The 25,233-nt window shown below is 37.1% G+C and overlaps 1 protein-coding gene across 1 annotated transcript in view; it reads left to right on the forward strand.

Moving 5' to 3' along the window:
* LOC126702279 (DENN domain and WD repeat-containing protein SCD1-like) overlaps positions 1 to 22,511 on the forward strand; it is a 60,009-nt gene extending 37,498 nt beyond the window's left edge. The window contains exons 19-31 of the mRNA XM_050400949.1: positions 2,353 to 2,400; positions 6,687 to 6,744; positions 6,865 to 6,948; positions 18,508 to 18,769; positions 18,867 to 19,066; positions 19,186 to 19,250; positions 19,367 to 19,490; positions 19,794 to 19,975; positions 20,069 to 20,140; positions 20,235 to 20,395; positions 20,511 to 20,552; positions 20,812 to 21,020; positions 22,154 to 22,511. Coding sequence (XP_050256906.1) covers positions 2,353 to 2,400; positions 6,687 to 6,744; positions 6,865 to 6,948; positions 18,508 to 18,769; positions 18,867 to 19,066; positions 19,186 to 19,250; positions 19,367 to 19,490; positions 19,794 to 19,975; positions 20,069 to 20,140; positions 20,235 to 20,395; positions 20,511 to 20,552; positions 20,812 to 21,020; positions 22,154 to 22,249 — 1,603 coding nt within the window. The 3' untranslated portion in view covers positions 22,250 to 22,511. The remainder of the gene's footprint in view (positions 1 to 2,352; positions 2,401 to 6,686; positions 6,745 to 6,864; positions 6,949 to 18,507; positions 18,770 to 18,866; positions 19,067 to 19,185; positions 19,251 to 19,366; positions 19,491 to 19,793; positions 19,976 to 20,068; positions 20,141 to 20,234; positions 20,396 to 20,510; positions 20,553 to 20,811; positions 21,021 to 22,153) is intronic.
* Positions 22,512 to 25,233: the final 2,722 nt, after the last annotated feature.

Consider the following 25,233-nt stretch of genomic DNA (forward strand, 5'->3'; position numbering starts at 1 on the left):
ACAACTTCTGCTTATTGACTGACACATTCCCAAACTCCGTTTCATTCTATTTTTTCAAATCCATTTTCAAAGATTTAAGCTTCATGGCCAAACTGTAACTAGGAATTCCCTGAAATTGATGTCTCCCACCATGATTTCACTTTCTCCATAATCCTTCTGCCTGCAACCACATATTCTCAAAGCGAAAGGGAATCTGCCTCTTATGTTGACTCCCACCCTCCAACATTATCAGAAAATGATCAGACAAAACTCTAGACAACCTTCTTTGAGAGATATGAGGGACATTCCTCCCAATGATGAGAAAAAATAAAGCGGTCTGTTCGAGATCCTGAGGAGGAATTAGACCAAGTATAAAGACCACCTTTCAAGGGAATATCCATCAAACCATGATTAGAGATAAAATCAGAAAAATTATGCATACCCTGAGTAAAGCTTTCAGCCCCCAACCTCTCTGATGGAAATTGAACAAGATTGAAATCTTCTCCCACACACCAAGGCAAGTTCCACCAAGAATTAAGGTCCACTAGTTCCTCCCACACCAAACATCGCTCCCTGTCTGAATTAGGACCAATACACCCATAAAAGCCCATTCAAATTGATCCCCTACATTTTTAAATCTGCAAGATACTGAATACTGACCCACTGCTTCCTCCAGTATTTCTACTAGCCTACAATTCCGCATAATCAACATACCACCAGAAGCACCTTCTGATCCCAAGTACAGCCAATCCACATAAGGACAACCCCATTAACTTCTAGCTATGCCTCTTGTAACCCACTCCAGTTTTGTTCCTACAAACAGACCACCATCTCATCCCTCCATGTATGCAACAAATTTCAAATTTGAAATCTCTTATCCTTCCCATTTAAACCTTGCACGTTCCAAGATAAAATCTTTAAATTCATTGATGAACAATCAAAGCCCGACCCCCTACTGTTTCCTCAACACCTTGCCAAAGAAAAGTCATAATTAATGGAACTGAATAAACACTGTAATTCCCTTATCTCTCCCTTCCGCTCAGCCTAATATCTTAGCTACTCTATTTTTATTAATGTTGCATGTGGTTGACAGAAAAGGGCGATTAAAGCATTTTTTTTAATTTGGAACACAGTGCCTCCAGTCTAAAAGACAACATAAAGCCTCTCTTCAACCAAATTAATAGGAAAAGAAAAGAAGATTTCCAGAACTGAATCATTTCAAATTGATCCCATATCCGAAAATGACTAAAACAACTCCCCCTCCCTCCCCCCCCCCCCCCCCCCCCTCCCCGTGCGGGGCTGGCACCCCCCACTTTATTTAATGGGTAAAGATGGTTGTTAACAAATAATCCTTCTGTTAAGGCTTTTTGCACTGTGTATTGATTATATGATTGTGAATATTTGTTTTTGTGGTGCAGCTACTTTGACTATCTCCTTAACTGTTCATTTTTCTCTTCCTTTGTTGTTTGATATTCTGAAGCTTTAGTTACATATTATTTCTTATTAAATTCCTGTGGCTGAATTATTATTTAATTTAACTTTATAAAACTTCTATTGTGCTTTGTTTTTTGCTAGCTACTGCCTTGAACCTAACTTGTTCACTGTTGATAGTAGAGATCATTGTTTCTTTAGACACAGATTGTTCTAGATGGTGGAAGTGTTAGTTTTTTTTTTTTTTTTTTTTTCCTGTGAGTAATATGATTTATTAAAAACGAAACTCAAAAAGGTAATATGATTCATCAAAAAAAGGGGCTCAGCACTAGTACGCAAGGGGTATAAAAAGGAATGACCAAAAAAATAAAAAAGAGAAGGCATAATAAATAAAAGTAGTAAAAATGATTAATTGGAGCTTAGGGTGTCCGGGTACTTTAGAATGTTGGAAGTATAAGGAATCGAAGTGCAATCATAAAGTTTTTAGGAATAAGAACTTCAGCTTTGCCAATTCAGGTTGGAGTCTTAGGGAGCTTAAATTTGTAATGAAGTGCTATCTTTGGGACTGTATTAGTTCTTGTGCTTTGACATGGTGAGAATTTTTCATGTTATGGTGGGAAGACTCATTATGCTTAGGAAGTAGGAAAAGCTATGGGTCAATCTTTGTCTATAATTAACTCCTTAAAGTACTCTTGTTTACTATTTTGTGAATTGAGATGTTGAACTTGTGTGAGAAAAGGAGATAGTGTCCACTTCTCTTCACCACCCAATGTTTTCCTCTGATTTTCCATAGTCAGGAATTTTAATTATCAGGATTGATCATGGTTAAAAATGGAATTCAACCTTCTTTCACATTAAATAACCTTAAAATGTTTTGGGTTCTAATGAGTTTTTTACTAATTTAAATTTGGAATTTTCGTGGCATTTATAATTCTTTTACAGGTTCTGGGAAGGATACTTTGAATATCTAATGGAGCAGTCTTCAAACAAGTAAGGATTTCGTACATCTTTTTTTATTATTATTTATTTATTTTTTAATACAATTTACTAAATTCTACAATTTTGTATAGTCTACTGATGTTCTAGTGTTTCTAATTTCTTGTCCTTTTACTTGGGATAATACATTTATAAAGCTCTTTTGCTCTTGATTGCATTGAGTGTACACTCATGCCATGCATCAATTTTCTTTTTGAGTATAAAGATTGAACCTTAGTCATTTCCAATGCATTGCATGTATACCATGAGCATTTGTAACTGGATAGGCACACCCATCTCAATGTACGCAACTTAGATGCCCTTTATGATACTGCCTACAATCCACCTCAAACACGTATTTATCAGTTCGTTGTAATTGTACTCACCTGCTTAGTCTTCTTTTGGGTTCACTATTTTGCACTCAATTTCACACGAGCATTGGCTTGGTGAAACTCCTTCAGCCGATTCATTCCAGCCTCTAGAATTTGCTTTGGTGGTGTCCTAGGAAGCACCTGCACGGATATGGGTGCAAGTGTGAGTGCGGTGCAGCAACACTGCAATTTTTGAAAAAGTAGGACACGGGTGTGGGTGCGGCATGATATGTTTATTAATTAATTATTAAATATATATTTATATTATATATATATATTGTTACTAATTAATAAAAAATGTTATTACTCATTGCTGTTCTTAAGCCAAATGATATAAATTAATGAATGTAATATCACGTGGGGGAGTAAAAAATTAAATAAGAAATGGTAAATGATACATAAATATGGTCACATGGGGGAGTAAAAAAATTAAATAAGAAATGGTAAATGATACATAAATATGGTCACATGGGGGAGTAAAAAATTATTAAAAAAATTAGAAACTTGTGGTTGGAAACCCAAAACTCAAAATTTAAAAAGCCACCCATCCTGCCGTTGGAACTAAAAAAAGCTAGCCAATCATTTATGTTTTTCACGCTTTCCAAGATTTTATTAACTTTTTCTCTGTACACACGTCTTCCCAATTCCCACTTCACATTTTCACTCTTCACTTTTCAAATCTCTAAACACACTCTATATTCAAACTTTCAACCTCTTTCTCTCCGTGCGTTCAAGGATTCAACCCCAGTTTGCAAATGTCAATGAATCAATGGTGCCAGCACCAACCGAAACTTCTGCCCCACAAAATGAAAAGGTGCATTTCAGGCTTTTTTTTATTAAAAAAAAAAAATTCATGTGGGATGCGTGTGCAGCTGTGTCCAGGCCGCACCCCGCGTCCCAGCCGCGTCCGACACGGGTGTGGCTACCATTTAGCCGCACCTGTGCTTCCTAGGTGGTGTCGGGATTCCTTCTTAGATATACCTGTTTCAAGCATTTCATAGCAACCACGCTGTTACAGCCGATAACTCACCCTCCTCATTTTAGAGCTGTCGCATCATTGTCTTGGTGAGCAGTAGATAATCCTCCACTGAAACCAGACAGTTTTGTATCTTCCCCTGTACCATAGACCTGACGTCTCAGGCAAAAGGGCATTCCAACAATATACGTGTCATTGCTTTCCCCTCCTTTTCTTTTTCAATACAAGCACGTTGGATCACCAAGTATTCGTTGATTGTACAACTTGATCCTTGTAGGGAAAACATCATTGCATGCTCTCCTTATAAAATGCTTGATTTTACTCTTCACTTTTAGTTTCCATATCTTCCTCTAGAGTGTCCTTGCTGTTGCAGCAGTAGAGCATTCTTGCTCAGTCTGAAAGCCAGCCAATTTCAGTGCTAAAACATATGCCATCTTTACCAAGAATGCCCCCAAGGAGTTTTGGACTCTAGGTAAGTTGGTCTCGCGTGCCCAAGTTGCATAATGGTACCTTATCAGGGCCACACTCCTTTCATCAAGTACCTCATTAATCAATTTCACATTCGACCACTTCCAGTCCTCATCAATCAGTTCACACACCATGGTGACCTCTACCAAGTTGGCTTACTCTCCGGTGCCCTGGTCAACCACTTGTCATACCATACATTTATGTGCCACCCCTCACCCACCTCCCACGCAATTAGTCTAGCTTTTAGGCAAGGTTTCACCATACAGAGTACAAAGTGTAGTGTTGCTTCTCCTTGAGCCTGGCTATGGGGATAGTTGTCAGTCTATCTGGGTTGTTAGCTGCAACTTAGTTTTGGTTGGGTTGGTCTGGCATCCAAAAAGGATTAACCAAACTGTGGTTTTTTAATGTAAAGTGACAGTTTCAACCCAATCTAAACACTACAATTTGACCCAAGGTCGCTTTCTTTTTGTGGGGGGGGGAGGTTGATAGACAAAATGAACATGTTGGGACTATGAATTTGGATTATGGTTGGAAAATTTTGCACTTGGTTTTGTGTATCATATGCCAGAAAGCACGGGTGCAGCTCTAGGGCCGCCGCACCTGCACCGACGCGCACCAACACGGCGTGTGGTGGTCAACACCGCTGACCACGCGTTGGTGCCACATCGCTTTTTTTTTTTTTTTTTTTTCCTCTGTTTGTGGATTCGTGCCGAACCGGGCTGAACTCTCTGCCTACTGCCTCTCTCGTTATCTCACTCTCCGTCTCCCCTCTCTCACTCCCTAACCCATGGCCACTCACTCAGAAGTCAGAATCTCTCCTTTGCCTCACTGCCCAAGCTCACTCTTCATCTCTCAGTCTCAATCTCTTCATCATGGAATTGTTTAGTTTCAACCTTGTGGGTTGTATTCTAATTTATGAACATCATGTTTTAGTTATTATCTACTATTGCTCTTAAATTGATATATGTTTATATAATGTGAAAAAGTATACTTAGCAATATTAGAAAATATAAATAAAAATATTCTTAATAATTTTTTAATCGCCACACCCACAACCTACTTTCTCAAAAATTGCCGAGTCCCGCACCTACGTTCACACCCGCACCCGCACCCAAACCCAAATCCGAATCCGAATCCGAATCCGAATCCGAATCCGCACCCGTGCTTCATAGATCATATACCCCTGAGATACGACAGTGTGAATCCAGCCAACCATAGAATACTAGTAAGACTAGTAGGAGGTGCACTTTGGGTAGATTACCCAAGCCATCAATCTGAAGCGATGAGGTCACCTGCATGGCACTGCAATGCAGTTTGGCTAATTTATATTCCATCATAAAATGATGCGGGCACCTTCATGGCATTGCAATATTTTCTTTGAAGCTTCTTTAGAAAGGTTCCCTAAGTTATCAAAAAAAAAAAAAAAAAAAAATGGAATTTGGATTTCCAGCCAGGGAATGTTAATGATGGAACCAATGGGCTGAAAGGGAATCTATTCTTGAGTACGTTAATCGGGGGTGGAGATGAGGCAAGCTTGATCAGGGAAAAAGCTATCTTTATGCAAAATGAAGCAGAGCTTGTGAGAGGCCTCTTATGCCAGGATTTCTAAAGAGAGAGGGAGAGAGAGGTAACGGAGATGAGGTAAGTTTGGTCAGGGATGAATCCATTTTTCCACAGAATGAAGTAGAGCTTGTTAGAGGCCTCTTATGGCTGACTTTTTAAAATTAGATGACCCACCCTGGATGGAGTCTCATCACCCAAGATCAAAGGACATTGGTGGACTATGATACACCAACAGTGTAGGAGTTTCACTTCCAAAGTAGAGGGAATTTCTTTCTTATAAAGATGGGAATTCCATTGATTAATTTACTTGGAATGAGGGAATATGTATCTCATATAGCATTGATTTGGACCCTTACATTAAAATGAATACACACACACGCTTATACATACATACATACATACATACATACATACATACATACATAGGTTGTTTTCTGTGTATGATAAAATGGTTAGACTCAGAATATCATCAAAAGAAAATGAAAACGATCCTAGAAAGCCAATTTGCTATGCCTTGTGGGGTAGAAACCTTGATTTCTTAATGGAGCCAGCTTCACGTTGACCAAGGCCCGGTAGATCAGTTTGGATGTGGTTTGGATTGAACTTAATTTGGTTGTGTCATTATTTGGATGGACCATATATTTATGTTGGTGCACAGAATAATCTTGTTATAAATGTCTACTGTCTTAATCTGGAAGATGGAACATATGAGTCATTTTATACATTATATGTACCTTGCTACTTAAGATATAGGTGGATTCAAGAATCAAATCCTTTCAAGACATGGATGGAAATAGTATTACTAAAAATCCAAATACTATCCACTGAAATTCTTTCTTTCTTTCGAATTTGATTTTACCCACAAAATAGTGATTGTGTGAGATGTAATTCCTTGATATTGCTTTCATCTGATTTTATATCAGGTCAGCAAATTATGCATCTATTGTGGCAGTGCAGCTAATTATGGTGGCATCACACATGGTAGTGCATTCTCTTTATTCACTTCTTTTTTTCCTTTTTACCTTTTTCCATACCCTCACCATATACATATACATGAATGACTTCTTTTGAGATCTGAATTTCTTTTATTTCTTCGTAAAGGCTGGGCTGGGACTTCCTGATACTGATGCTTGGTACATGATTGAAACAATAGCAGAGAAGAACAACATTGGATATAAGCAGTTTGTAAGTAACATTTCTTTTGGAGGCTGGGTTACATTTGAATTTTAAATTTTCTGATATATGTGGCGTACTGATTTCCCTTTCCCCTTAGCTTATGTGTGTTTGTGATGAGGTATTCATCATGGCCAGACACCTTTATGTACTTGGGATTTCTTGTATTGTGTGATTTTATCTTTGTTGTTTTACTCAATTCTATAAGAATTAAGATGTTTCTGCAGGAAGAATGGATGTGGTGTAGGGAATGTCTGGAGATGCAACATAATGCATTGTATTTTAGTCAAAAATTGAAATGTAGGATGCTGATTGTTAGAATTATGGTTAAATGATTAAATACACCATTTCCTAATAGTTTAAGCTTTTGGGACATTTGGCAATTTATCATGATATCAAAGTAGGAAGTCCTAAGTTCGATCCTTATCCCCACACTAGCTCCCATTTAAAATGTTAAAAATCCAACATGTTGGGCCCCAATTATTAAGAGCGAGTTTAGGCTCACAAGTGAGGCGCAGTGTCAGAATTATGATTAAATGATTAAATTTACAATTTCCTAATAGTTTAAGCTTTTGGGCCATTTGGTAATTTATCACTTCTATTCCCATTCTTTATAATAATAACAAAGAGAAGGTGCTGACCTGAACTGTAGAAGTGATCACTAATGTTTCTAAATCCCTGGCATATGCTTATAGAGAAGAAGAGTGGTGGAAATCATTTATGAATAGTTTTCCAATTCTTTTCCTAAAAATGTTTCCATCTTCTGTGGAACTAGATTAGACTTTGTAATCCAATGATTTACTTCACTGACAAAGATACTTTACTAGGAAGGAGGAAACTTTACACATGGAAGGAGGAAACTTTACCTAGTCTAATTCTAGGTAAGTTGAGTCGAAGGCATGATTGGACAGATTTTTGTTCACTGTAGACTGGGGGGCTAAGTTTCCTACTGTGTCAGAGAAGAATGTCTAGGCTTTTATCAGACCACTTTCCAATTGTCTTAGAGGGTGGATCCTTCTAGCATAGGGGTAGGAGGCCGTTTAGATTTGAGAACATGTGGCTCAAGGATGAAGGCTTTGTGGAAAGGGTGCGTTCTTGGTGGGATTCCTACTATTTTCAAAGTGCTCCGAGTTTTGTGTTGGCAAATAAATTGAAGCTATTGAAAAATGATTTGAAAAAATGGAATGTGGAGGTGTTTGAAAATGTAGAAGAATGAGGAAAGCAGTTGTGGAAGGATCTTAGTAAGTTTGAAACTATTGAGGAGAGTCGTGATTTAATGGAAGAGAAGCTAGGCTTGGAGAGAATTCAGGGGGAGCTTGAAAAAGCTTCTCTTTTGGAAGAAATATGTTGGAGGAAAAAATCTAGAGTACTTTGTATTAGAGAAGAAGATAGGAATACTAAATTCTTCCATCGTATAGCCAATTACCACAGAAGATTTAACTCCATAGATAGGCTTATGGTGGATGGAGAGTTGTCATTAGATTCGAAGGTCATAGCAGAGTGTATTTCTCGCTTCTATAGGCAGCTTTATTCCGAAGATGTGGTTAAAAGACCTGTCCTTGATGACGTGGAATTCTCTAGGATTTCTGAGGAGGATGCTATTTGGTTAGATAGGCCATTTGATGAGGATTAGGTGTATGGGGTGATCCATGGTTTTAATGGCGATAAGACTCCTAGCCCAAATGGATTTTCCATGGCTTTTTTTTTTTTAGTCTTGTTGGAGTGTGTTGAAAAAAGAAATTATAGAAGTTTTTCTGAACTTTCATACTCAAGCTGTATTTGAGAAGAGTCTTAATACTGCATTTCTTACCCTTATTCCTAAAAAGGCAGATGCTGTGGAGATCAAGGATTTTAGGCCAATCAGTTTAGTTGGTGGGATATACAAGATTATTTTGAAGTTGATGGCTAATCGGTTTCAAAGGATAGCACATGGGCTTATTTCAGATTCTCATAATGCATTTGTTAAAGGTAGACAAGTTTTGGACTCTGTGTTAATTTCTTCTGAATGTGTTGATAGTAGACTGAAGATAGGGATTCCAGGGTTGTTGTGTAAGTTGGATGTGTAGAAGGCATATGATCATGTGAATTGAGGCTTTCTAATTTATATGTTGCAGCGTTGTGGGTTTTTAGAAAAGTGGAGGAAATGGATTTTGTGTTGCATTTCTACTGTTAAATTTTCCATTTTGATTAATGGGAGTACTTCGGATTTTTTTGGAAGCTCTAGGGGGATTAGGCAAGGGGATCCTCTATCTCCCTTGCTCTTTGATTTTGTTATGGAGGTTTTGAGCCGTATGTTGGATATGGCAGTAGTTGCTGGACAGTTTTCGGGGATAGTTTTCGAGCTTCTCTGTAGATTCTACACCTAGTACTTCGATGATTGTGCCTCATCTTTTATTTGCGGATGACACTCTTATTTTTTGTAATGCTGACCCTAATCAGTTGGTTAGTTTGAGGGAGATTCTGAATAGATTTGAGGAGGTGTCAAGGTTAAGAATTAATTTGGGGAAATCAGAGTTGGAACTAGTTGGTGAGGTACGTAATCTGGATGTGTTGGTGGGGCTGTTGGGTTGTAGGCATTCTTCACTTCCTTTGAAATATTTGGGACTTCCTTTGAGTGCTAAATTCAAAGAGTCATCAATCTGGAATCCAATATTAGGGAAGATGGAACGAAGACTAGCAAGGTGGAAGAGGCTTTATTTATCTAAAGGGGGGAAGGCAAGTCTTATTAAAATACTCTTTCCTCCTTACCTACTTATTTCCTCTCCATTCTTCCTATACCTGGGAAGGTTGCTAATCACACGGAGAAATTACAGAAATATTTTCTTTGGAGTGGTATTAGTGTTGATTCTAAGTTACACCTGGTGAAATGGGCTAAAGTTTGTAAGCCAATGCAAGTTGGAGGGCTAGGCATTAGACAGTTGAGAAGCTCTAACTCTGCCTTCTTGGGCAAGTGGTTGGTGGAGATATGGGTTAGAGACAGACGCGTTATGGAGGAGGGTTATAAAGGCGAAATATGGGAATGAATGGGGTGGTTGGTGCACGGAAAAGGTGACAAGTGCCTATGGTGTTAGCCTTTGGAGGTTTATTAGAAGTGGCTAGCTGAACTTCTCTAAACTCCTATGGTTTGATGTAGGGAATGGTACTAGGGTGAGGTTTTGGAAGCATGTGTGGTGTGTGGATTGTACCCTTAAAGAGGCTTTTCTAGATCTTTACTGCCTTAGTAGGGCAAGGGATTCTTTAGTGGCGGAGGTTATGTGTTAGATTGTTGGGAAAATTCATTGGAATTTTCAATTTTGTCGTTCACCGCAGGATTGGGAGAAAGTCTCTTTTGATCGGTTTATGGCAATTGGAAGCCAACAAGGAGTAGAGGTTTTGAGGTTAGAAGTTTCTATCTTTCACCCCCCTACTATCTCCTTCCCTTGGAGGTTGGTGTGGCAATCGAAGGTCCTTCCAAGGGTGGCTTTCTTTTCATGGTTGACCTAATTAGGTAAGATTCTTACAATTGATAATCTTCACAAAAGGAGTATTATTGTTATTGACTAGTGCTATATGTGTAAGAGGTGTGGGGAGTCGATGCATCATCTTCTACTTCATTGCCCCATAGCTTTTGAGTTGTGGTTTTTGGTGTTTTGTTTGTTTGGACTCCATTGTGTTATGCCACTTAAGGTACTTGGGTGTTTGAGTCTTGGCAAGGTAAATTTGGACGACATCGCAATATAGTTTTTTGGAGACTTGTGCTGCATTGCTTGATGTGGTGTATTTTTTTTTTTTTTTTTTTTTTTATATATAGGTAATAAGAATATTATTAAACAAACTTTAGCACTAACGAAAGCAAATACAAGGTGTTCATGATGGTGAACACAAGGAAATGCAACAAACAAACAAACAGCATCAAACAAGAAGAAAAAAATTAAAGTGCACAACTAAGAGAAGAAATAAATTCCAAGATAGTAGAACAATCCGAGAAGCCCAAACACTTAGACCAATCAAATAAGGTCTTCTGACATAGAGCTTGTAATTGAACCAAAGATTTCTCAGTATCCTCAAAAGAGCGCCGGATTCTTTTCATCCAAACAATCCACATCAAACAGCCAGGAACCATATTCCATATGTCTGAATTAAATTTTCCCAGCCAATTGCTCCAACAATACACCAAGCTATCCATAGAGCCTGGCATGACCCATTGGATCCCAAAAATCTGATACATGTAAACCCACAATGAGTGAGCTACAGGACAATGGAGGAGGAGATGATCCACAGTTTCTTCATTACAATGGCACATACAACACTGATTCACCAAAATGTGCCCCCTAAGCATAAGATTATCCAATGTAAGGATTTGTCCATGAACCGCTATCCACACAAAAAATGCCACCCTCTTAGGAATCTTAACTTTCCAAACGCCCTTCCACGGAAAATTGGAGGCAGATGCACCCCAAATGTTATTGTAATAGGACCGAGTATCAAACTTGCCATTCCCATTGAGACACCAATGAGAATTGTCACTCCCAACACCCCTAGGGATCCGAGATTGAATAAACTCAAGGAAAGAGAAGGCAGCCTCTAACTCCCTTTCTTGAAAATCCCTATAAAATCTCACATTCCAAAATCTATCATTTCCACCCTCCCGGGAGCATAATACATCAGAAATGTAAGCATCTTTGTCATTAGAACACACATACAATTAAGGATAGAGCATTTTAAGTGTGTTCACTCCAATCCACTTATCATGCCAAAAAAGGATACAAGTGCCATCTCCCACCACTAGGGCCACAAGTTTGGAGAAACTCTCCCATCCATCATGAATACCACGCCACTGACCACATCCGTGGGCCCTTCTACATGCTTTAGTAGTCCACCCCCCTTGACCCTCTCCATATTTAGTTAGAATAACCCTCCTCCAAAGGTGAGGGCCTTTTCTTCCAAACCTCCATAATCATTTCCCTAACAAGGCTTTATTAAAATGCACTAACTTCCTGATCCCCAAACCACCCAATTCTAACGGTAAACACACCTTCTCCCAAGCCACCAAAGGATGCTTGAAACACTCTTCTGAAGATTCCCATAAAAAATTTCTCTGAATACGCTCCATCCTATCAGCCATAGCTACAGGGATGACAAATAAGGATAGATAGTACGTAAGAAGGTTGGAAAGAGTACTCTTCAATAGAGTAAGTCTACCCCCCTTTGATAAATAAAGACGCTTCCAACTTGAGAGTTTCTTCTCCATCCTCTCCAAGATAGGATTCCAAACAAATGTTGTTTTATATGGAGTGCCCAATGGCATTCCCAAATATTTCATAGGCAGACTACCCACCCTACAACGAAGTATGGCAGCCAAAGCATCTATATTTCCAACCTCCCCAACCGGAACAATCTCACTCTTCCCCGCATTTACTTTTAAACCAGTAACTACTTGGAAGCATGTCAAAGCCAGCCTAATAGACATCAACTGATCTCTAGAAGCATCACAAAACAAAATGGTATCATCTGCAAACAGCAAGTGTGAAATGCGTACCCCTATAGAGTTAATTGGCCCCACATGAAAACCACTAAGCAGACCACACTCCTCAGTTTTCTTCAAAATCCTACTTAGCACTTCCATTATTAAAAGGAAAAGAAAAAGACGACAGCGGATCACCTTGTCTCAACCCACGGGAGCTTCCAAAAAAACCTACCGAAGAACCATTCACCATAATAGAGAATCGAACAATAGTTATGCAGGCCTTAATCCACCCCCTCCATTTCATCCCAAAACCCATTCTACCCAACAAATAGAATAATGCATCCCAATTCACATGGTCATAGGCTTTTTCAATGTCCAATTTACAAACCACACCAAGAACATGACTGTTCAATCTGCTATCTTTGCACTCATTAGCAATAAGCACTGAATCCAAAATTTGTCTCCCACTAACAAAAGAATTTTGAGACTCAGAGATGAGACTATCTAGCACAACCCTCGATCTATTTGCCAACACCTTAAACAGCAGCTTGTACACACTCCCTACCAAGCTAATAGGCCTAAAGTCCTTAACATCAATAGCATTATTTTTCTTGGGAATTAGATCGAGAAACGAGGCATTTAAAGACCTTTCAAACATTGAATAGTTGTGAAAGTGCTCAAAAACAACCATGACATCCACCTCCACCACACTCCAACATTTTTGGAAAAAAGCCATGGTGAATCCATCTGGCCTAGGTGCTTTATCCCCCTCCATCTCCATCAAAACCTAGGTAACCTCTTCTTTAGAGAACTCCGTCTCCAAAGACAACCTTTCATCCTCTCAAATACAGGCAAAATCAAGTCCATCCACAGTTGGATGCCGCATACCTGTCTTCGTGTAGAGATTTTGATAGAACTGAATCACTTGAGATTTAACAGCAGATCCTCTTGTAATTTTTGTTCTTGATTGTTTGAACCCTTGTACACTCCCTGTGTACTAGGGTGTTCCATTTTTTTGAGATCAATATACTTTTACTTATCAAAAAAAAAAAAAAACAGCAGATCCGTCCTCATATAAGACTCCATCTACCTCGATACTTCTAATGTGATTAGCTCTTCTATGAGAATTCGCTAATCTATGAAAGATCCGAGTATTGTTATCTGCTTCCTTCACATACAGAGCACGAAACTTTTGTCTCCAAAAAGTCTCTTCTAAAGCAACTAATGTTGCAATATCACCTTTAACATGTGTTCGGCGGGATTGTTTTGCATTGGAGAGATTCAACAGTTCTTCCTTAGCATCAAGACCCATTCATTCAGATAGCAAACACTTCTTCCTAAATGCCAAATCTCCAAATTCTTCCTTATTCCACTTCTTGAGGTCTTCTTTAAGAGCCTTTAATTTTTGAGCAAGAACAAAACTTGGGGATCCTATAAAGCTATACCCCTCTCACCATTGTTTAACTCTCTCGACAAAGCCCTCAACTTTGAGCCACATGTTCTCAAACTTAAAAGCACAGTGACCCTTACCAACTCCACCAGCTTCCACCAAAAGCAAACAATGGTCAGAAATAACACAAGGGAGCACCCTTTGAGACACATCCCCAAAATGATCCACCCAATCCACAGAAACCAGAGTCTTGTCTATACGGGACATAGCTCGCGGCTCGGCGTCTCTAAACCAGGTGAAAGAAGCCCCATCCAATGGTAAATCCACTAGATAATTATTCTCAATAAAGTTCGAGAATGCAAACATGGCTAGGCTAAAAGTCTCACAACCAAGCCTCTCACATGGGTATCTAATAATATTAAAATCACCAAATAAGAAACAAGCTATGTTCCACCTGACACGTACCCTAGACAGCTCCTCCCACAAAGCAGCCCTATGATGATCAGCATTGGGACCATATAGACCAGTACAAACCCGTTCAAAACCATCCAATACTCCCCTAAGAAGAACACTAACAGAAAACTGACCAACAAATACATCAATTTTCTCAACCACCCGTTTATCCCAAATCAACAAAACCCCCCCAGATGTTTGAACCACATCCAAAACAACCCAATCAATGAAGGGGCTACCCCATAAGCTCCGCACAATAGCAGAATTTAAAGAAGAAAGTTTAGTTTCCTGCAAACATACAATATCACATCTCTATTCCTTCAAAAGATTCTTACAAACCTCCCTTTTTTGGGGGTTATTTAACCCCCTAACATTCCAAGAAAGAAGTCTTAAGGACATTTATAACTACCAACTGCCCCTAAACTAGTCGACGAACCTTTGTTCCGAGAGTAAGTCCCATCATAGTTTACTATAGATATCAAACCCCACAATTCCCTAAGACCTTTTTGTCTAGCTTTAACAGATTGCCAATTACAATCATCATTAGCTACCTCAAGACACTCCTATTCTAATAAACGAAATAAAGCCACACGTTGAGCTTCATGTTTCACAATAGGAAAACCCATCATTTTGCAGAAGCTATTCATCATTGTAGACACCCATTTCAAATGTTCCACCTTTGACGCATCAAGCTCACCCTCCTCAGCCACCGTCCTCAACACCATATCCTTAGCTACCCTAGGGATCCAACAAGACAATGGAGCATACTCTAGAGGACCATTCTCCCCATTACCCGAATCTGTATTGTCAACTCCACTTTGTCTCCATGGAAGAAATAGAAGCTCAGACTCACAATTTTGCATTCCATCGACATACGCAACTTCCGACATTGTTTGGAAGTCACACCCCTCTTTGTCACTCACGCATGGTACTGCCGTAAGTACTTCCTCCACCTCCTCAGACCAAGGGTCCCCCTCCCTACCCAAATTATTCAAGCAAGAAAATTGATTTGAAATCTCCCACTGATGACGTTGGAGAGGATTACCACCCACTGACTTATCCTCTGGCGACGGCACCGCCTGATGTGAGCCTTTATCCATAACATCGGGCTGCTCAGGATTGTACGAGTCCACATTGTTCCTCGGATCGTCTCCAATCTGCCTCTCAACCTCCCAATCAGGAAGGGAAGCCACCGACATGGGGGCGAGAAGCTCCACAACTGGGAGTTTAGCCCTCATCGGAGCCATAGGAACCACCATCAAAGGCTCCGGCGCTCCGCATTGAGGGATGTGAGTGCTCCTTACTAGAGATCAAGTCTTTTTTCTTGCATACTCTCCCTGTTTGGAGTGTGGCTTTGTTGCATTGTTCTTGTTTTTCTCTTCCTGCTTTACTTGATCATTGTAATTTTGGTTCTTGCTTTTTGCCCCCACAGTACATCCCCAATATACTCAGGTTGGCTATTTTTTTCTTAATAAAATTTTTTCGTTACGTATCAAAAAACAAAAATTTTATTTTGCAGTCTTTGTGTACTTATTTTTGTCATACCTCAAACCCAATAAAGGTCTAGTGCATGAGAAATCCACAACATAAAAGCATCTATAATTTTTTTTTCTTTGACAATTCCTTTCAATGATTCCCAAACATCTAGTGTATAACATTGATCGACAAAGTTTGTACATTAAACTCCCCATATACTTCCAAAGTAAGTCAGAGCTCTATAAATAATTACATGGACCGTTGGCCACAAAAGAATGGAGGTCTGAATAATAATTATATATCAATAACTTGCCCAATGGGGATAAATGTCATCAACATTGTTAGATACAAAATAAATGAGTCAAGTCTCCTCTAGGATGTACAATGCCAACGAAAATTCTTGGGTCCCACCTCAAAAGTCCAGCCTCCAGTTGTAGTTGCCTAACTATTGCTAGTCACAAAAACTGCTTCAAAAAGAATAGAATGAGACAAAGCCCAATTAGTAGCATAATTAATTGGTGGGAAAAATGCAAGTTTCATAATGATGATCATATTACAAAACATGGTATAATATTGGAATTTCCATTTGAATTCTACAAAATCCTTTTCAGTAATAATATGACAAGAATGATTAAAATAATGCAACACAAAGTTTCTCAAAATAACCACCATGAAACTACATAAAACTACATAATATCATTGAGTTATAACAATGTCCAATATCATTTCAAAACTAGAAAACCTCACCCAATGCTACATGACGAGTCATCACAAAAATGTTGTCACAAAGGCAATGTCACGCAACAAGGGAAAAACGATATAAAGAGCTCACAGATTACATGTACTCAAAATACATAGTTTATTTCCAAGTAGTTTCATAAAATCTTTAAATGCCCAAGATATCCACAAAGTTCTTGAAGTCTTCAAAATCATTCCTTGTCAAAAGTGTTTGCATTAATTTCCCAAAGAACACAAGTCAAGATATGCATCATTACTCATTAGAATTTCCAAATAATACCATAAAGTCATAAAATCCATAATCAAAGGATTAAATCAAAGATGCTCGTATTATTTTCTATGCCAACAATTCATGCATTTTCCTATATGCAATATCGAATATGATGCACTTTTCATATGTAATCGTGTGTGTCTATATATATATATATATATATATATATATATATTAAGGGTTACAAAACAACACTTTCTAGGAAAATATAGTTCCACAATCAATTTTCCAAAAAATGTGTTTAACCCCAAAACAAAATTTCATGCAATATGATTATTTTTCTAAAATCCTATTAAGAAGCTACTTACCTTGCAACCTGCAAAAAACCTAATTTCCAAAGCTCCAAAGGTGGTTAGCTAGAACCTAAAGAATGCCAAGCAAACCTACCAAGATACATATAAAGCTTGAAATTGCATCTACCTCTGAAATAGAAAATTGCTAAACAAGTGACTAATTTAGGCAAACTTAAATTTTTAGAATTTGGGTGTCATCCTACCCACCTCATTTTAAGACAACACTGTTATTGGCATGGATAAATCAGCTATACCCCAACTCTTCCAAAAATCATAGGTAGACATCATTCTACCTGGTTGGCTATAAGTCTTCCATTGAGTTGGCAAGGCCTAGCTTAAAAAATCCCATCAAAATGAGTCTAAAGTCATTAGGTCCGCACAATAATTTAAGTTGAAAAGATTAAGCCCCTAAAGCAAATTCTCCCACATTCATAGAATTCCCTTTAGTCATGCCCAAAGATCTTAATCTCACATGTATTTGACTTACAAAGCCACTAAACAATATATTTGCAAGTCATAAACTCCAACTTATAATTATAAGCCATTCAAAGCCTTTCCTTTTTCCTTTTTCTTTTTTTTTTTTTTTTTTTGTTTGTTTGTTTGTTTAAATTCCTTTTTGGCCTTAAGATCCTAAACTTTATAAGTTGTTTCCACAAGATTTACACAACATTTTCAAGAGAGACTCATGAAACAAGAAATATCACAATATCCACCAAGACAATAACCAATCTAAACCCTTAACTAGCTCCAAATAAACTCAATAGCAATGAAAAATTAGATTTACCAACTATTTCATATTAGAAACCCCCCAAATTTTAGCTAAGCAGAAACCTCAAATGGCCATCATTTGCATAAAAACCTTAAACCATTAATCAAACAAGTCCACCAAATCAAAGAGCATATACTTACATGAATATCGCTCAAAAAGCTTAGATTAGAAGGAACTCTAGCAATAACATGAAAATCTACCAAAAGTTAAGAGTTCTACCTTAAAATTTTGAGGGGTGTGTGCATTTTATTCGTTTGTGTGAAAGAAAAGAAAAGAGAGAGGGAGCCAATGGCCAGCCAAGAGAGGGGGGGGGGGGGTGGGGGGGAGAAGAGAGATATTGAGTTTGAGTGGTTGAGGGGACTGGGGTAGGTGGGGGTCTTCTAAAAAATTCTGTTACACTTGTTTTGGTTAATGCATTGTCTAATGATGCTTCCCTTTTCTGCAATCCAATGTTAGTCTCAATGATTTTTTGTTTTTTCATTTTACCAGTTCTTGGGTTGATGGTCATTAAATCAAATTCATAAGGAGTTATTAATTTTTCTCACATTTTCATCTCATTGGTCATTGTGTGTTGAGCTGCAAGGTTAATATTTGTTTTTCCGCTTTCTTTTCATCTCATTGTTTATTTTGTGTTTTGATTTTTTCTTCCCCTTTCCTGTTGATTTTATTAAACTGAAGTTTTGCTCTGCTTATGGGTACTTTTGCTAAAAGTTTTCTACCACCTCTTTGTTGCAGATAAAACTCAGAGGATTCTTATCACATATTCAGCAACTCCGTGTTGGTTACTGGGGAATCACTTCTATTAAGGCCCAATCCATGTCATCTCTTGGATTGCCATCCCCACGTTCAAAAGAGGCCACAGATGAGTATCAGCAGCCTGCCGAGGCTTCTGGTGTTGGAAGGAACTGGGTTCAGAGCATGTTCAGCAGGGATACAGCAACCAGAACAAACTCTTTTAGTCGTGTTCGTAAATGGGCTTCTGACGGCGGCAGTTCAGGTAGCCCTTTTATTAATATTACACACTTGTATTATTATTTGTTGTTTTCAGTTAATGTATCACCATATCAATGTGATTTACTGTCTTCTGAGTTCAGCCACAAATGAGAATGGGACTCCTCGCAAACAAGATGTATCTACTGCTGGTCAGAAAAAAATTCAAACCAATGTTCGCATACTTAGGGGTCATAGCGGTGCCATTACTGCTCTACATTGTGTGACAAGAAGAGAAGTTTGGGATTTGGTGGGTGATCGTGAAGATGCAGGTTTCTTTATCAGTGGAAGCACAGACTGCTGTGTAAGTGTTCATATTTAGGTGTTTTCTTCTATCTTACAGTTTCTTCACTTGAGTGGCTTTGTATTATGTTGTAAAGATTTTAAAGATGCAATGTATATTCTTTTTCTACAATCATGCAGGTTAAGATCTGGGATCCTAGTCTTCGTGGTTCTGAACTGCGGGCGACTCTGAAAGGACATACCAGGTTTTCTTTTCCCTTTTTCTTTTTTTGGTGGATTCATTGAAGCCAATCTGCAGTACTCCCTTTGTCTCTTTGATTCACCTTAAATTAATATCTTTCCTTTCTTGCTTCTTATGAAGGACTGTCCGTGCAATAAGTTCTGATCGAGGAAAGGTGGTATCAGGATCAGATGATCAGTCCGTTTTAGTATGGGACAAGCAAACAACTCAGCTTCTAGAAGAGCTAAAAGGCCATGATGGACAGGTTTGTGTGCTCAACACATCTTTTCTTTGATAAATGACTGGTTATGGAACCAGAAAGGTGTGTGCAGAGGATATAAGTGGAAGAACAACCAATGCAATGTAACCGTAATAGAGTTGTACTTGGTGTAACTTGAATCTGACCCATACATGTGTATAAATATATGATAACTTATATGCGAAATTGCTAGCTTCTTTTTCTTCCTTTTCTTTCCTGCTAAGCAATGAAGACATTATGGAGAGCAGTAGTGACGATATATGTAGTTGATGATTGTAACTGAATTAATGTGTATGTCTGTCTTTGTAGGTTAGCTGTGTGCGCATGCTGTCTGGTGAACGTGTCCTCACTGCAGCCCATGATGGTACTGTAAAGATGTGGGATGTTAGAACCGATATGTGTGTGGCAACAGTAGGTCGTTGTTCTAGTGCAGTTCTATGCATGGAGTATGATGACTCAACAGGAATCCTTGCTGCCGCTGGCAGAGATGCGTATGTTTATTGAAAGTCACAATTATTATCAAATTTGGATATTCATATCTAGCTTGTTACCTGAAAGGCAACTTGGTAATACTTGCGTTACAGGGTTGCCAATATTTGGGACATCCGTGCAGGTAGGCAGATGCACAAGCTGTTAGGGCATACAAAATGGATTCGGTGAGAGAAAGGATCATATAATTTTTTTTTTTGTTGCTTTTATATTTTTTAAGGATGGGTTTAAAGACTCCATGATTTTGTGTAAAATACGCAGGTCAATTAGAATGGTTGAAGATACTTTAATTACTGGTAGTGATGATTGGACAGCAAGAACATGGTCTGTTTCACGAGGAACTTGTGATGCTGTTTTGGCATGCCATGCTGGTCCAATATTATGTGTTGAGTATTCCCCATTGGACAAAGGAATAATAACAGGTTGAACCTCATCACCCATTCTGTATGCTGTGTTCTTTCCATATCTTCCTTGGTTACTCCAAAAATTTTAGGGTACCAATGCTTTTGTGAAATTACATATGATGTCCTTTTTCAGGTTCAACTGATGGACTGTTGCGGTTTTGGGAAAATGAGGAGGGTAAGAGCATTGATGATCTCTTTATTAGTGAAAATTCTTTCTTTCCATTCCTTGGATTTTCAGCTTCTTTTAGTGCTTGACTTTATCTAAACAGATGCATGACACTGTTCATTATAGTACTTTTTTAGTGCTTGACTTTATCTAGCCAAGATTTGAATCTACATACCAAGTGAACAGTATCATGCATCACAAGATGAGGGTAAGAGCCAAGATTTAGATGTTTCTTCTTTCATTAAGATTAACTTTGTAATGTGTGCAGGTGGTATAAGGTGCATGAAGAATGTTACCATTCATAATGCTGCTATATTATCTATCAGTGCTGGGGAACACTGGTTAGGTATTGGAGCAGCTGATAATTCTATGTCTCTCTTCCAACGGCCTCAAGAGAGACTTGGTGGCTTCTCTAGCACAGGTTCAAAAATGGCTGGTTGGCAACTCTATCGAACACCACCAAGGACAGTTGCCGTGGTATGTGTTGTATGTCTTTACTTTCTGCTTGTATTATGGCTATTTGATCCCTCGTTCAGGGGTGGAGCCACACTAAAGTTGTGTCATGATATTTTGAGATTTCATTACTCACAAATTTTAGTATTTCAAAGTTTCAAAAAGATATTTTTATCAAGAAATGGATGAATTTGTGTTGTTTTATATACACAATAAACAAATGCGAAGCTTCTTTTATCTACTTAAAATGCTAAAAGACAACTGAATATAGTATATATGTTTTATTAGAGTACATCTAGTGATGCATGATACTGTTCATGTGGTATGTAGATTCTAATCTTGGCTCTGCTCTTATCCAAAATTGTGTTGTATGCTGTTGTTATCGTACATAGCTTATCTCATCTTTCTCAGCCATTCTGTTAGACTCTGCCCCCGCCCTTTTTTATGCTTAGATTTTCTTCTTCTTTTCTTTTCTTTTTTTGGGTGGGATAAGATTTGGCCCCGAGTGGAGGGGGAAGGGGAATTCACGTTTGGATTGTCCTTGTAAATTCAAGTTTTCCTCTATTCCCTATATGTATATGAATATGTAATATGTGTGTGCAAGTTAACGTTTGAGAAACTTATTAAACCTAGAGCACATATTTATCTCAGGAAGTTCATTGATTCTGATGTGGGATCATATTGCTCCAATTACAAATTTTTGTTTTTTATTTTATTATTGTAATTTGTGTATTTATCTTATTCATCTAGTTGTGTATATGCTGCGAACCCAACAACTCAAACCCTCACCCCCCTGCTTACCAACTCGCCCAACTGGTGGTGGTTATTCATCTAGTTGTTGAGAATTAACTCAATTAGAACAAAAATCAAACTAACATAAATGGACTTGCTTGATGACAAGTCATTTTGTAAGGTATTTGCTAAATAAAGCATAGAGCGAGAATATGCATGAGCATAAACAAGGGATGCAGATTTCATATGATCATAGTGATTGGTTTATCTTAATACATGGTTTATGCATGACACAAAAGATAACAAATGTTAAAATCAAAGCAATAAATGTCACATCTTGAAATCTTACAATGTGTGATGCCTTACATACAGATTCATGGTTACTTGATTCACTGTTTGACTTTGGCCTCTTCTGTGGTATCCAGGTAAGATGTGTAGCTTCAGACCTTGAGAGGAAAAGGATATGCAGTGGTGGTCGTAATGGACTTCTTAGACTATGGGAAGCCACTATCAACATCTAAGTTTTTATTGTATTTTAGTTCAAAAGGTCAAGGGGTAAGGGTTGCGATGGCAATTGTCTATTTTTTGCCTGGTGTCTGTGTGTAATATGTAAGATGGCTAAATCCTAATTTTGCTTGCTGGCTATGCTTTCACCCTACTGTTTTTATTTGTTTGGTTCATCAATGTATACAAGTGTTTGTATTGTAATATACAAACTTCAGGAAGTGAAATAAAATATGATGTAGTCGAGTGTATCATTTAATAAGAGATTGTCTTCAAATTTTTTTATTCTTCCATGGCTTGAATGGACGATTCACTTAATACAGGGCTAACTTAAACATGATATGTGGTTCAGTACAAGTCAAAAGTGAGGGTAGCAACGTGGTGGTTTATGGCTATTGGTGGTGTTATTTCTAGTTAGCCCCCATTAAGCTATTGTCCTTTAAAAATAAATAAACAAAATCCCATGAAGCTAAGTGGAAGTGTTGCTGCTAGCTTATACAGAGGATTAAGGGCCTATTTGGAATTTTGTTGTAAGAAATAGAGAAAAAACTAGTATGAGTTATGACTTATAATTTAAATAAAGATGCTTAGATTGTTTATTTTTGTTCTTATTTAGTGCCTAAACATTGACTAAAGATAAGTAAAAAATATCGAATATTTTTGTTCATATCAGGACAATTTGACAAAATAAATATATGTTTTGCGGTACATTATAAAATACTTTACATTTAAAATATTTTTATAGTAATTTCTTATACTATTATATATAACTAGCTTGTAATTTCATACATATGCATGGATACATTTAAAGATATACAATAAAATGCATAATATAATTTTTATATATATAATTTAAATACTATTGGTAGTCATTTTTATATTTTGTTAACTTTTAATAAAAAATTGTTAAGAATTTTATTAAGTATAAAATGTAAATTGTCCATGTTTATTTATTATTGTGATTTTTTTTTTTTTACGATTAATTTATTTTAGATTTTTTGGTTTTTGTACTTAATAACTCATTTGGATGTTAGCAAAATTAGAAGAATTAGAGGATGAATATTTATGATGTGGTTTCACATTTGATTCTAAAATTAAGAAACAAAACTTTTTAAGAATAAATATTTAGGACACATGGCGCAAAATTGAAACTCTAATTTGAAATTCTAATTTGAGTTTCTCTTAACTTCCCCTACTAAAAATGCTTAATTGTCATTTTTTTTATTTCGTTTAGTCCCAAAGACATATTCCTAACGATGTCACTACATTAATGTTATATATATATATATATATATATATTATTTGATAAAATGAGATTTTAAAGACATCTTATCATGTATACGGTATACCATTATAAATCTCCACCGTGTCTGTTGATCTTAAAAGCAAATAGTGAAGTTTCTTATCTTCATCAACATATCCCATATGTAATACAAAATCACATTTACTCGGCATACCTCGTGAATTAAGCTAATTATCTATCTCTAATGCAGATCACCCTTCAAGGAACGAAACATTAAGCAGCACAATAAATTCTAGTTTGATTCATTGGATGCATCAGATCAACTTGCTGCTCCTGGAAAGTTGGATTCGAGGTCACATTTCCCATCCATCCTATAAAAAAGAGTAACCCAAAGAACCTATGAACTTTGTTAACAAGATGATGGGAATTTTAACAGAATCATATACTATATTAAAAAAAAAAAAAAAATTGCAAAATAACTATATAATAAAAGTGAAGTTTGGGCAAAATCATTGTAAAAATATTGTAAAGTTGGAGATTACTTTTATTCTGTCTCTGCTTACTTTCTTCATCAATTGGAATCCTCTTTATTGCTTTTCACATATGTAATACAATATCACATGTACTTGCCAATTGCCATCCCTCGTGAATGAAGCTAATTATCAACTCTAATGCACTTTCACTCTTCAAGAATGAAACATTAGGCAGCACAATTTATTCTTTTCACTATTGATATCATTTCTTGAAAGAACAAATTACATGAGCACATCTGCACCTCAGCAAATGAAAATACTTGAAATTTAATAAAAGTCATAAGAATAAAAAACAGTTTAGCTTATTATTTTATCTTTCAATAGGCATTGGAGATGAACAAAAATGTAAAAAGGTCAAAGTCACACACCGCAATTCACAACCATTCGTATGAGTTGATTTCTAATCAACCCCACATTTCTTGATTCATTGGATGCATCATAGCAACTTGCTGCTGCGGCTGGAAAGTTGCATTCAATGTCACATTTCCCATCCATCCTATAAAAAAGAGTAACCCAAAGAACCGATCAACTTTGTTAACAATATGGGAATTTTTACAAAATATGATAATGTTTTGCTTCTTTTGACATGCAGTCTTGCAAAAGTATCACACAGTACTTCTGTACAAAATCTCCTTTCTTATCTAATCAAAATTGTCAAAATTATACTTTAGTAACAAAATTAATTTTGGATATAAGAGATCACATTCACACGCATAATGCTTTATGCAAATAACATTATTCCTTTTGTTACTCGCAAAGTCAATTACTAGTGCAACCAAAACTAACATGGCTGCATGGGATTAGCTATTATATTGTAGAAAAAATAATGATTTTTAATGGACGTAAAACTGAAATTTCAACATTCCTTTCATTATGGAAATGGCTTCATCATTAACCCAAAACATCTCAAAAGATGGCAAAATGACTGCTGAAGTAAAAATCACTAAATTGTTAAAATCAAAAGGAGATTACTTTTCCATTAAGTAAAGATCCATATTGGTGCAGTTTCAAATACATAAGAATTTGGATTTTCCTTATATTTTAGGTACTTTGAAGTGTTAACTTTCCTATTTAATAAGAGTCATTTGATGGTAGTTTATTAAATATAAAGTATTTAGATTTTTTTTTTTTTTTTTTTTTTTTTTTTGGTATTTGGTTTTATGGAGCTTATCAATTATCCTCCCAGCCTCTAAATGAAAACAACATTCATCAATTAAATTCCTTT

Source organism: Quercus robur, chromosome 10 (genome assembly GCF_932294415.1).
Source record: "Quercus robur chromosome 10, dhQueRobu3.1, whole genome shotgun sequence".
In the NCBI taxonomy this organism is placed as follows: domain Eukaryota; kingdom Viridiplantae; phylum Streptophyta; class Magnoliopsida; order Fagales; family Fagaceae; genus Quercus; species Quercus robur.